The sequence below is a fragment of the Plasmodium falciparum genome (assembly GCF_000002765.6).
Source record: "Plasmodium falciparum 3D7 genome assembly, chromosome: 14".
Classification (NCBI taxonomy): Eukaryota; Apicomplexa; class Aconoidasida; order Haemosporida; family Plasmodiidae; genus Plasmodium; species Plasmodium falciparum.
Genome location: NC_037283.1, coordinates 1,299,525 through 1,312,000, shown reverse-complemented (window position 1 = coordinate 1,312,000; position 12,476 = coordinate 1,299,525). Strand labels below are relative to the sequence as shown.

The 12,476-nt window shown below is 18.2% G+C and overlaps 3 protein-coding genes across 3 annotated transcripts; 1 reads left to right on the top strand and 2 right to left on the bottom strand.

Moving 5' to 3' along the window:
- Positions 1–166: 166 nt before the first annotated feature.
- Positions 167–1,960, bottom strand: PF3D7_1433300 (chromatin assembly factor 1 P55 subunit, putative; the record flags this gene model as incomplete). Its single annotated transcript, XM_001348452.2, has 4 exons — positions 167–271; positions 439–1,341; positions 1,464–1,545; positions 1,764–1,960. The coding sequence occupies 4 exons, from the start codon at positions 1,958–1,960 to the stop codon at positions 167–169; spliced, it is 1,287 nt and encodes a 428-aa protein (XP_001348488.2).
- Positions 1,961–4,169: 2,209 nt separating this feature from the next.
- On the top strand, positions 4,170–7,973 carry PF3D7_1433200 (conserved Plasmodium protein, unknown function; the record flags this gene model as incomplete). The annotated part of the gene is made up of 1 exon (XM_001348451.1): positions 4,170–7,973. One exon carries the CDS (start codon positions 4,170–4,172, stop codon positions 7,971–7,973), a length of 3,804 nt encoding a protein of 1,267 aa, XP_001348487.1.
- A 301-nt stretch (positions 7,974–8,274) lies between these two features.
- PF3D7_1433100 (HID1 domain-containing protein, putative) lies at positions 8,275–12,107 on the bottom strand (the record flags this gene model as incomplete). The annotated part of the gene is made up of 4 exons (XM_001348450.2): positions 8,275–8,505; positions 8,670–8,764; positions 8,914–11,721; positions 11,870–12,107. The coding sequence occupies 4 exons, from the start codon at positions 12,105–12,107 to the stop codon at positions 8,275–8,277; spliced, it is 3,372 nt and encodes a 1,123-aa protein (XP_001348486.2).
- Between the last annotated feature and the right edge of the window lie 369 nt (positions 12,108–12,476).

Here is a 12,476-nt window from a genome sequence, read left to right as displayed (position 1 = left end):
TATGTACACATATATAAATATGTATGCACTTTAAAAAAATGTATCATTTAATGGTGACTAAAACAACAAAAAAAAAAAAAAAAAAAAATTAAAAATTAATAATTAAAAATAAACAAATAAATAAATAAATAAATAAACATAAATATATATATATATATATGTTCATTCATTCCACTTCTGTATCGTCGTATGTATCTGATGCGTCTTCATACGCTTGCTTGGAAGGTTGCCAAATGTGAAGTGTGTTATCCTCACTTATAGAGGAAATCATCTACAATAAAAATAAAAAAATAAAAAAAAAAAAAAAAAAAAAAAAGGATATAATTATATATATATATAAATAAATAAATAAATAAATAAATAGGGGAAAATATAATTATATATATCATATTATGCACATATATATATATATATTTTTTTTTTTTTTTATTTTTTTACCATTGAATACGAATTATTCAAGGAATAGTCCAGTATATTTGATGAATGACCACCATGTATGAAAATAAGTTCGGGGGGTCCATCTTGTGAATCTTCATAAGTTTGTTCAATACCGATTTTATTGGTATCAAAAAAATAAATAAATTTATCACTAGTTGAAGATGATAAAATACCTGGTTGGAATTTATCCCATTTTAATTTAATAATAGTTTCTTTTTGTGATATTATTCTATGTAATGATTTATTTGTAAAACGCATATCCCATAAATCGATTTCTTTATTTGTTCCAGCTGTTGCAAAAATATTTTTATTATGAGGATTTACATCAATAGAATTTAAAGTACAATTCGTAGCACAAATAGAATTGACTACCGTTTTATTACGTATATCATAAATATTTATATGACCATTTTCTGATACACTTAAAACATTATTATCATTCCAACAACAATCTTGTAAAGGAATATTATGATTAAAATATTTTACTATTGGATGCATTATTTTGTCACTTGTATTCATATCCCATATACATAAATAAGAATCATCACCACATGATGAAATGTAATTATTTTTATCATCCCATTCTAATCCCCATCCTTGATATAAATGACCTTTTAAAGTTTTATCAAATGTTAATATATTATCATTCTTTATTTCATCTTCATCATCTTTATTATAATAATCATTTATATTAAATATATTTATATTTCCATCTGAACAAAAACACGCTACAATATCTGCATTTTCTGGGTAACAACTTATTTTATTTATTTCACTTTCATGGTATATCTTATTCTTTATCCTGAAATTTTTACTTGTGTCGTTACAAAAATTGTGCCTATAATCGTTAATTTTCTCGTAGTAAAAGCTGGAATAAGAAAACTCTTCACTGGGAAGTGTTACCTATGAAAAAAAATACGCCAAAAAATAAAAAAAATAAATATATAAATAAATAAATAAATATATATATATATATATATATATATATATATGTATATTTTTTTTTTTTTTTTTTTTTTTATTACCTCCAATATTAATATGTAGTTATTCTTCTCCGTCGTATATGTTCCCAATATTAAATCTTGGTAAGCGTACTCTTCATCATTTCTATCACAAAATAAGATAAATATATTATATATATATATATATATATATATATATATATATATTTATATATATATCATTTTATATATATCATTTTATATATATCATTTTATATATATCATTTTATATAAACACGTGCATACACACATATAGGGAAAAGAAGAAAAAAAAAAAAAAAAAAAAATTACGACACTTTAAATTTAATCTTTAGAAAAACTAACTTGTACACTTTGGGTAACCACTCAATAAATAAAGAAGGCCATTCACAAGTATATATCATAATAACATTGTATAATAATATAGTATTATATTGCCAATATTTATAATTATCTATATTTGAACCTAAATAATTATGTTGTGATTCCTCATTCTGATTATTATCATTTATAGTGTTTAAATTATTACCCAACTTTTTCATCTTATAATTTTCCAAAAAAAAATTATTATGCACTATATATTCTCGTGGGCTATTACAATTTTATTTTACATATACATGTATACAAAAAAGAAAAAAAAAAATACAAGTTTAAAAAAAAAAAAAAAAAAATTAAATAAAATAAAATTATATACAAAATGTTACTTTCATACATATATATATAATACATATATGTATGTATATTTATTTCTTACTAATTAATTCATAAAAACAACATTTAAGCAAAAAGAAATATATTCATAATATATACTTATGTATATAAATTATATATATATATATATATATATATATATAATAACCATTTAAATATTAATAATATAAAAGAATTATAAAATATATAATTATTTTCGCTATACTGTAAAGATTTCTCTTTTGTTTTATATATCTTAAAATTTCTTTTAACTTTAAAAAAGAGAAAAAAAAAAAAAAAAAAAAAAAACAATCATTTATAAATATAAATAAATATATATATAATGTAATATATTTATATTATAATATATATATATATAATCATATTCGTATATATTTTATTTTTTATGCTATATTCATCATTATATAATTTTTTTTTAATTTTATAAAAATTAAAAATATATATGATGCCTATACATATTATTATGTATTTGTAAAAATTAATTTGACCATTATGTTTTACAAACAAAAATGTAATAAAAAATACATAACTTGTTAAAATATATTAAAAAGTGTAAATTTAAAAAACACAAACAGAACAAAAATTGGAACTTTAAAAATATAAAAAAATTAACAAAATGTTAAATATATATAAAAATATGAAAATGATGAATTTTTATTATACATATATATGTAATATATATATATATATTTATATATTTATTTATTTATATTTATTTTCCTTTTACAAGGAGTTTAAATATAACTCGATATTTGTAGTTTATCATATAAATATATATATATATATATATATATTTTATACTTTTTAAACTAACAATAAAAAAACATCCTAAAAATATACAATAAAAAATATATTATATATATTTATTTATTTATTTTTATTTTCATAAAACGTACAATATTAATTTTTATAAAATAAATATTATATAAATATATGTTGGGAAAATATTTAAACTGTTTTCCAATTCTATGGAAAATCGTCATTGCAAGAAAAGTTTACAAACATGGAAATTAATAATATATAATATATATATATAAATATATTTATATATTTATATATATATATATTTATATTTATATATATGTATATATTTTTTTTTTTTTTTCCCCCTATATTTAATATTTGCATTGTATGACATTTTATTTTTTTCCATATATGGAAATTATATTTTTTTAAATTATTAATTAATATATATTTTCTTTCATATGGGAATATATATAATCTATGTTGTTTTTTTCATTCCCATGGTAAATAATAATCAAGGAGCATTCCAAGGAATAAATAAAAAATATATATATTATATATATATATATATATATATATATATGTATGTAAATTTTTTTTCTTTTTTAATGTTATTTCTTTCGCTTTATCTCCCTTCATTATGTTTTGTAAAATGGAGGAGAAAATAATTTTATAAGTTTTAAATAAAAAAGATGATAATAATAATAATAAATAAATAAAATAAAATATAATCAAAAGGTAATAGGAAAATAATGTTCAAACTTATTTCTATATAAATATATATATTAATATATATATAATAGTGTCTATCATATAAATGCTTCCTTGTGTATTAACATCTTCTCATGAAATGTGCAAAAAAAAAAAAAAAATAATGTATTATAAAACTAAAAGTGTAAAATTTTAATTTTATAAAATGTAAAATATTTTTATTTTTATTTTTTCTTTCTCTAAAATATGGGTCCATTCTTTATGTAAGAGGTTTCTTCTCACATATAAAATATATTCATATAAATAAATTTATATATATATATATATATATATATATGTGTTTTTTTTTTAATATACCAAATGGTGATAACTAAAATGATATAGTTTTATATAAATGTACAAATGATTTCAAATAGGGAAATATTGAAATATAGATAATCATAATTTCCCTTTACCTATACTATGAAAAATAAAATATGGACCCATATCTCTAAAAATATGTATATATATATATATATATATATACATATTTTTATACACGTACATTTTTATACACTTATATTTTTATATACACTCTGATAAAATATGAATGAAAAGAAAAAACTTGATATTATCCGTAACATGCTAGGAGAACTTCTGGGAAACAAGGAGGATAAGAATAATAAAGGAAATGAAAAGAAGGATAAATTAAAAAAGAAATATATTGAAAAATCTAAAAAAGTTTTACATTTTTATAGAAATTATATGAATATTTTAGATAAAGAGGAATTAGATAAATTTGAAAACTTCTATAATATGGTATTAAACAATTCTTTTGATTATTCTAAAAAAGAAAATATAGATATTTATATGTATTGTAATATATATCCTATATTAAAGAGAACATTTGAATCGTTTGTTTCTTATCTTTCTAATTTATTAGAACATAAAGATGATGATAATTATAAAAAAATTATAAATAATTTTGATCCCATATTATTATTTTCTCAATATATTATACGATTAACTAATGATGATGATGATGATAATGATGTTAATGTTGTTGATGTTGTTGATGTTGATGGATTTTCCTTAAACGAGATCGATAATAATATGAAAATATGTATAAGAAATACACATGAGACGGAAACAAATTATATTAATTATAATATGTATTCAACAATAAAAAAAGAAGAACATTATTTACAAGATGGATATTATACGAATGATGAAAAATATATAAAATGCACTACCATGAAAAATAAAGACATTTTAGGAAACAACAAAATTAAAAATGAAATTAAAGACTTTTATAATACTTATGATAACTTAATAGAAGAAAATAAATTAAAAGAACAACAGAAAAGAAAAGAAATTAGGAAAAATATTTATGAAAAAAAAAACATTTTAACTCACGATGAAATTTCTTTATACGAAAATTATTATGAAGAAAATATTAAAATAAAAACATCTATTCGTTATAGGAAAAAAACAAATTTAAATTCGACATCATATATTGATATAAACAATTCTAATAAATGGTCAAACCATTTTCCAAATACTTTTAATATATCATTAGATTTGAAAGAATCCATAGAATCCGTTATATGTCAAGACGGTATAATAAATACAGAAAATAAAATACATATAAAAAGTTCTGATAATATAGAAATGAAGGAATTAAAAAATAATAATGATAATATAGGTTGTAAAAAATTTACAAATAATTCTTATATAAAAAAGGAAGATGATGTTAATGTAGAAGAATATAAAAATAATGAAAAAGAAGATAATTTTGATAATATTATTAAACTAATAGAAAGTCAAGAAAACTCCTATATTGAAAAACGAATTTATTTATTATTAAATAAATGGGTTAAAGAAGAAAATGGTAGGAAATTTATTTTACATAATAAATCAAAAATCGAACCTTTATTTAATGAATATAAGAAAAAAAATTATATTGTTACTGATAGGGATATAATACCATTATTATTTTTTATAGATAAAAAATTACATTTAAATTATTCTTTAGTACATCCATATAATTATAATTATTTTTATTATATTTTTCATTTAAATTCTTCTTTTTATTGTGCTGATACTAATAGTATTACATTTGAAGAATTTTGGAATTTCCTAGTTTCCAATTTACCTTTAAATAATTATTTATATAAAGAAGATATTTTAATAGGTCTAGAAAAATATGAAAAAAAAAAACAACTTCATAAGAATTACCTTTTTACTGTAACGTTTATTAAAAATTTTCTGCTTTTCATTTTGATAGATATATTTTTCATGTTATCATATATAATTAAAACACATTATTATAAGTGCATCTTCGATTATATATATTTAGAAAAAAATATACATGATGTAGAAAAAACAGACCACTATGTCAAGGAAGATATGAAAGAGACATATAAAGATGAAGAAATAAAAACAAAAAATAAAAATAATAATAATAATAATAATAATAATGATAATAGTAACAATAATGATAATAATAATGATAATAATAATAATAATAATAATAGTAACAATAATGATAATAGTAACAATAGTAACAATAATGATAATTTTTTCCTTTATATTACTACTTCTTTTTCTTCTTTTCTTTCCTCATCTTCTTCAGCTTCATTTACATCTGATATCTCTTCTACCACAACATTAACATATAAAGCTGTAGAAAATAACGGAGATGTTAAAAATAACGAGCATATAATAAAAGAATCTATTCAAGAAAAACAAGATAATAATGATGCTATATTTCATCATCATCAAGTTTTTCAAAAAGATACAGAATGTGCATGTGATGAAAATGGTATATGGAATAATACAGAAAGTAAAATATTAAATACAAACTGTCAATGTGAAAAAAATGAAAATAATATAAAAGATATTAAAAAAAAAGATAATATAAATGAAAGTAACATAAAAGAAGATAAGAAGGAGGAATATTTTTTATCAAATCAATTAAACACATTTATTAATTTTTTATTGCTCCTTTGGGGTATTAATATATCCTTTGATCATATAAATCATGAAGAATTTTTAATTACAGAAGATCTATCAACCGATACGGATGATAATTTTATAAATGTAGATACAAATTATTCAACAAATAAGTTTACTACTACTACTACTACTAATTATAATAATAGTAATAATTATAAAGATGATGATGAAAAATTAAAATGCATTAACCAAACAAATAAAAATGTAAAATGTAAAAAAGAGGATATTAGAAATAATTATAGTCCATATGATACAAATGATGAGGATAAAGAAGAAAAAATAACAAACACATGGAAAATGAAGACACAAAATTTATACAAGAAAAATTATCAAAGTGAAAGTAATATGAATATATCAATAAAAAAATATAGAAAAAATACCCAAAAAAAAAACAAAAATGAGGAAAGAACAAAAAGTTTGATAATAATAAATAGAAAAGGGAATAATGAGAAAAAAAAAAATAAAAATAAAATAAATAATAATAATTATAATAAAATAAATAAAAATTTACTATATCATAATACTGATCAACAAAATATAAACACATTTGATGATAATCAAAATTATGTAAAGAATCAAGAATATTTAAATGATGAAAACGGTATACATGATTATAAAGCGTATTATGAATTTAAAGAAATGTACCAACAGAAAAATTATGAACATATTATCAACAATTTTATACATTCAATTGTGAAACAATTAAAACCTTATAAAAAAAATTATTATAATAAGATTATTAAAATAATAAAAAATAATAAACTACAAAATGTATTTATAAATATATTTAGAAAACAAACAAGTTATTTACAAAACAAAAATGTTCAAACATATAAAAAATTAGAAGAATTACCTAAATGTGACGAAAATAAAATAAAAAATAATATAAACGAAAATTCTGTAAACAATAATTACAACAATGATAATATGGCACACATCAATAATTATAATGACAACAACATAAATAATTATCTACAAGACCAAAAAATAAAAAGAAGTAGAAATTCATCATGTAATAAACAAACTCATATGAACTGTGTACAGGAAAATTATATGACACAAAATTCTTCTTTTGATATTTTATCAACAGAAAAGTCTATATCATATATTATATATTTTACAGAAACGTATATTAAGAAAAAAACAAAAAAAAAAGTACAAGATAAAAAAATATCATCTATAAACATTTTAAAGAATGAACAAAAAAAAAATACTTTTATCGATAGTATATTAACATTATGTAATTTCAAATTATATAAAAAAAAATTTCTTAATAAATTTAATTCTGAGAATATTTATATTTTGCTCTTTTTTGTTTATTATGTAAATAAACAAATAGATGACTTGTTGACTTATAATATCTTACCGAAAAAAAAAAAAAAAAAAAATTAAAATAAAAATAAAAAAAAAGAAAAAGAAAAAGAAAAAAAAAAAAAAAAAATGAAAAAAATGAAAAGTAACACTTAATATAATGAATAATATTTATATATGTGTAGAGATATTACCACAAAAAAAAAAAAAAAAAAAAAAAAAAAAAAAAAAATTAACAAATAAATAAGTAAAATATATAAAATATATAAATAAATACAAATTGTTAATATCCATATGAGACAATTATATATTAAAAAATTGAAAAAGATGGATATACAAAAAAATAAAAATAAAATATTCATTTAAATCTATTCTGGTATTATTAAAATATAAAGGTAAGACCATTATTTATAAAAAGATTTTTCTTGTACATATGAAGGAATATTAAAAAATAAATATAATTTGTTAACCATTTTGATAATAATATATTTTTCTCATATTTCCTTATTATATAAGGTATTTGCTTATTCTCTATCTTACTACAGTGGCTTCTTATCAAATCTACCACTTCAATGTAATCTAAAATTTCTTTTTCGTCGCATTCAACTTCAATCTATAAAAATAAAAAAATAAATAACAACATGAGATATTAAATGAATAATAATGTGGTTATTCAAAGATATAAATAAATAAATATATATATATATATATATATATATGACGACACAAAAGTAAAATTCCTCATTTTATTATGAGCACATTTTATTTTATATTTACCATATTGGCCAAGTCATAAATTATTTTGTTAATAAAATGTAGCGGCAATTTATTCATCCAACTGACTAGCCAACTTTCTGTGGGTATCCAATAATCTGCACAGTGAAAAGAATAAAAATATATAATCTCATATATATAAAAAAAATGGAAATAAATATATATATATATATATATAATACTTATTATTTTTTATTATTTTTTTTTTATTTTTTATTTTTTATTTTATTTTTTTTTTTTGATCTACCTTTGGTTGATGAACCTACAAAATAATTACTCTTCAATATTTGATTCAAATTATGTATTTTAAAGAACACATGCTTATTTTTTATAATCATATATACCAAATTATAATTATCAATTAAATTATGTGATAATATATTATTTATAAAGTCCAATAAAAGGAATAAAGAATAATAATGATGCTGAGAAGATAGTAACCATTCTTTTTTTAAAACTTTATTTAATATATTTATAATACATTCACATGAATATGTATTCATTGATTTTATATATACACTTATATTAGTAAGGATAGTAATAGACATATCAATTATTCTTTCAAATTTTAAAAAAAAAATGTTGTCATTTATTAATGTATTTAAAGCACATACTACAAAATCTATATAATTATCAAATTCATAAGAGCTTTTTAAAATATTATTATATTTGATTTTTTTTTTTTTATCAAATTTTTCATTTAAATTCTTACAAATATTTTTATTAGAGGACAGTTTTAATATAATAAATAAACATATATAAATAATACCATCAACTTTACGAATATTATAATCTTCACGCGAAATGGTTTTACAAAACTCTTCGTTATTATAAAATACGCTGTCTTTTGTAATTTTGTTATTTATATTGGTATGTTCCTTATTAATTTGTTGTTTTTTGATTGTTACTAATTCTTGCTTTTCTTTTTTTCTTTCATTATTAAATGAAAGTAGAATATAGAGAATGTAGAAAACGAAAAGGTTGCTACTGCTTGTGGAGCAATCATTTCTATAATTATTATGAGAATTGTTATAAATGTTATTATATTCCATATTATTATTATTATCATTATAATTATCATTTTTTTTATTTTTATTTATATTTATATTTTTATTTATATGTTTATTTTTATTTTCGTTGATACCCCCGACGGTGCTACATTTTTCCATATACTTTATAAACTGTTTATTATTATTCATTATATTCCACAATAAACACAAATAGTTATCTAAGAATAACAAACTTTCATTATAATTTTCATAATATAATTGATAACTTATCAGCATATTTAAAGAACCTCTATATATATATTTAATATTATTCCTATCTAATCCACGTAACATTTGTAAAAATACATTATTTCTACAATACGTTTCTACATCCCTTTTCTTTTTTAAATAAATATAATAATTACTATTACCTTTTTTTAAATTAAAAAATAATTTTTTATTTTTTAAAACATTGTTAACATTCGAATAATATATATCATTCTCATATTTGTATTTTGTATTTATGGATCTTTTATTTTCTATATAATTATTATAAGAACTTTGGTCGCTCTTTTTACTACTACTACAAGAAGAAGAACATGAATCATTAGAAAAATCATTATAAATAATGGACTCATCCGATGAACATGAACTTGAATAATTTGTATCATCAATATTAATATCTCTTTCTATCTTAACATTTTTTTCTTCTTTATTTTTTATATTAATATGGTAATTTTGTTTAGAAGATTTAAAACATGAATGATTATTATTATTATGATTATAAGTATCATTATCATTAATCATTTCATCATCATTTATCTTGTCATCATCATTAATCTTGTCATCATTTATCTTGTCATCATTTATCTTGTCATCATTTATCTTGTCATCATTTATCTTGTCATCATTTTTCTTTTCATCATTTTTCTTTTCATCATCATTTATTGTCTCCTTGCACTTATGAAAATATTTGAGAGCACCATTCATATAGTGAACTCTTTTTTTTTTATTTTTTTTTAAAACCAGCGGCACAAAATCAATCAATATATTTAATATATGAATACATAAATTATAAAATTCTAAATATGTATCATTATAAAAATAAAAATTGAAATAATTAAATTCATTTTCATATATTATGGTCAATAATGATAAGAAAAAATTGGCGCTAAAATATACCTCTCCGCTGGTAAACAGAAATAAAGGAAAATTTTTTTCTTTCAAAAAGTTCTCATTATTATAATACATATATGAACTTAATAATATTAATAGGCATTTTAATATGTCCGTTCTATTTTTAATATATTCAAGATTTATTATATCATTATTATTATTATTACTATTTATTTGAGGATATAATGGTAAAGATGATGATGGTGCAGTATCTTTATTTACATTATTAAGATGACCATTATTAATATTATTAAAATGATTTTTATCATTACAATTGTAGGAAACTCTTTTTACATCATTAATAAATTCATATTTTTCTACATTCGAATTATGATATATTTTATTTTTATGATAATAATCAGATGAATAAAATGTTTTTATAATCTTGTCCTTATTTGTAATATCATCGTTATATTCTTTTTGGAAAAGGCTATGTCTATATTTTTCATTTTTCATAATATTTTTAAAGCACCTATTCACAATCTCATTATTATTATTATTAACACAATATTTGTTATATAAACAACTATATATCATTTTACTGGACCACAATTTGTAAATATCTACATAATTTTTAACCAATGGTCTTATATATGTAATATTATTATTATTATTATCAATGTACTTTTCATTTATTTTTTCGTTGACATTCTCTTTTTTATTTATACATATATTTTCTGTAAACAATAAAATTAACAAGAAATTAAAAATATGTAGTATTAATATATTTTTACATTTATAATTCTGTAAAATAAAACATGGGATATTGTCTTCTTTCCATAGCAAACTAAAAAAATTCAACTTTTTATAATTGTACTGAATTATAGGAAATATGTTTCGAAATATTTTTACGCATATTTTACATTCCTGTACAAATATCTCTCCTGTTTCTGTATTTTTAAAACAAAATAAAACAAAACAAAACATATAAATATAAATGTACACATATATGAATATATATCAGTGTAAAAAAAAACAATACACATATACATAAATATATATATATATATATATATATAGCTTCATTTTTATTCTTACCATTATGAATAAGCTTCCTCAAAGTATTCATTACAAATTTAAACAAAACGGAAATATTTGCTTCATCGTCTATAATATTTTTTATTGCATAAAAATTACCATCATTCTTAAAAATATCATCATTATCTAATGTTAATAACATCTGTAAATAAATCTCTTTTTCTTCTTTTGTTTTAAAATCCCTTTCATTTTGTATAAGTAAAAATATTTTTACCACTTTACTATTCCCATTACCCATCACTAGTCCTTTTCTTTTAACATATATATATATATAAATATATATATATATATTTAAATATACAAATTACAAAGAGATGGACTTGTTTATACAGTTAGTAAAAAAAGAAATATACATACATATATATATATAATCTTTATATAATAGTTGTGTTGGGAACAAAAATTATTAAAATTGTAAAACGAAAAAAAAACAAGAATAAAAATTATATTAATATGACATTTTAAAGGGAAAAAAAAAAAAAAAAAAAAAAAAAAAGAGAAGAAAATGCTAATTTTATACAAAAAATAAAATTACATATATAAAAAAAAAAAAAAAATATATATAAATAAATATATATATATATATATATATATATAATAAATATTA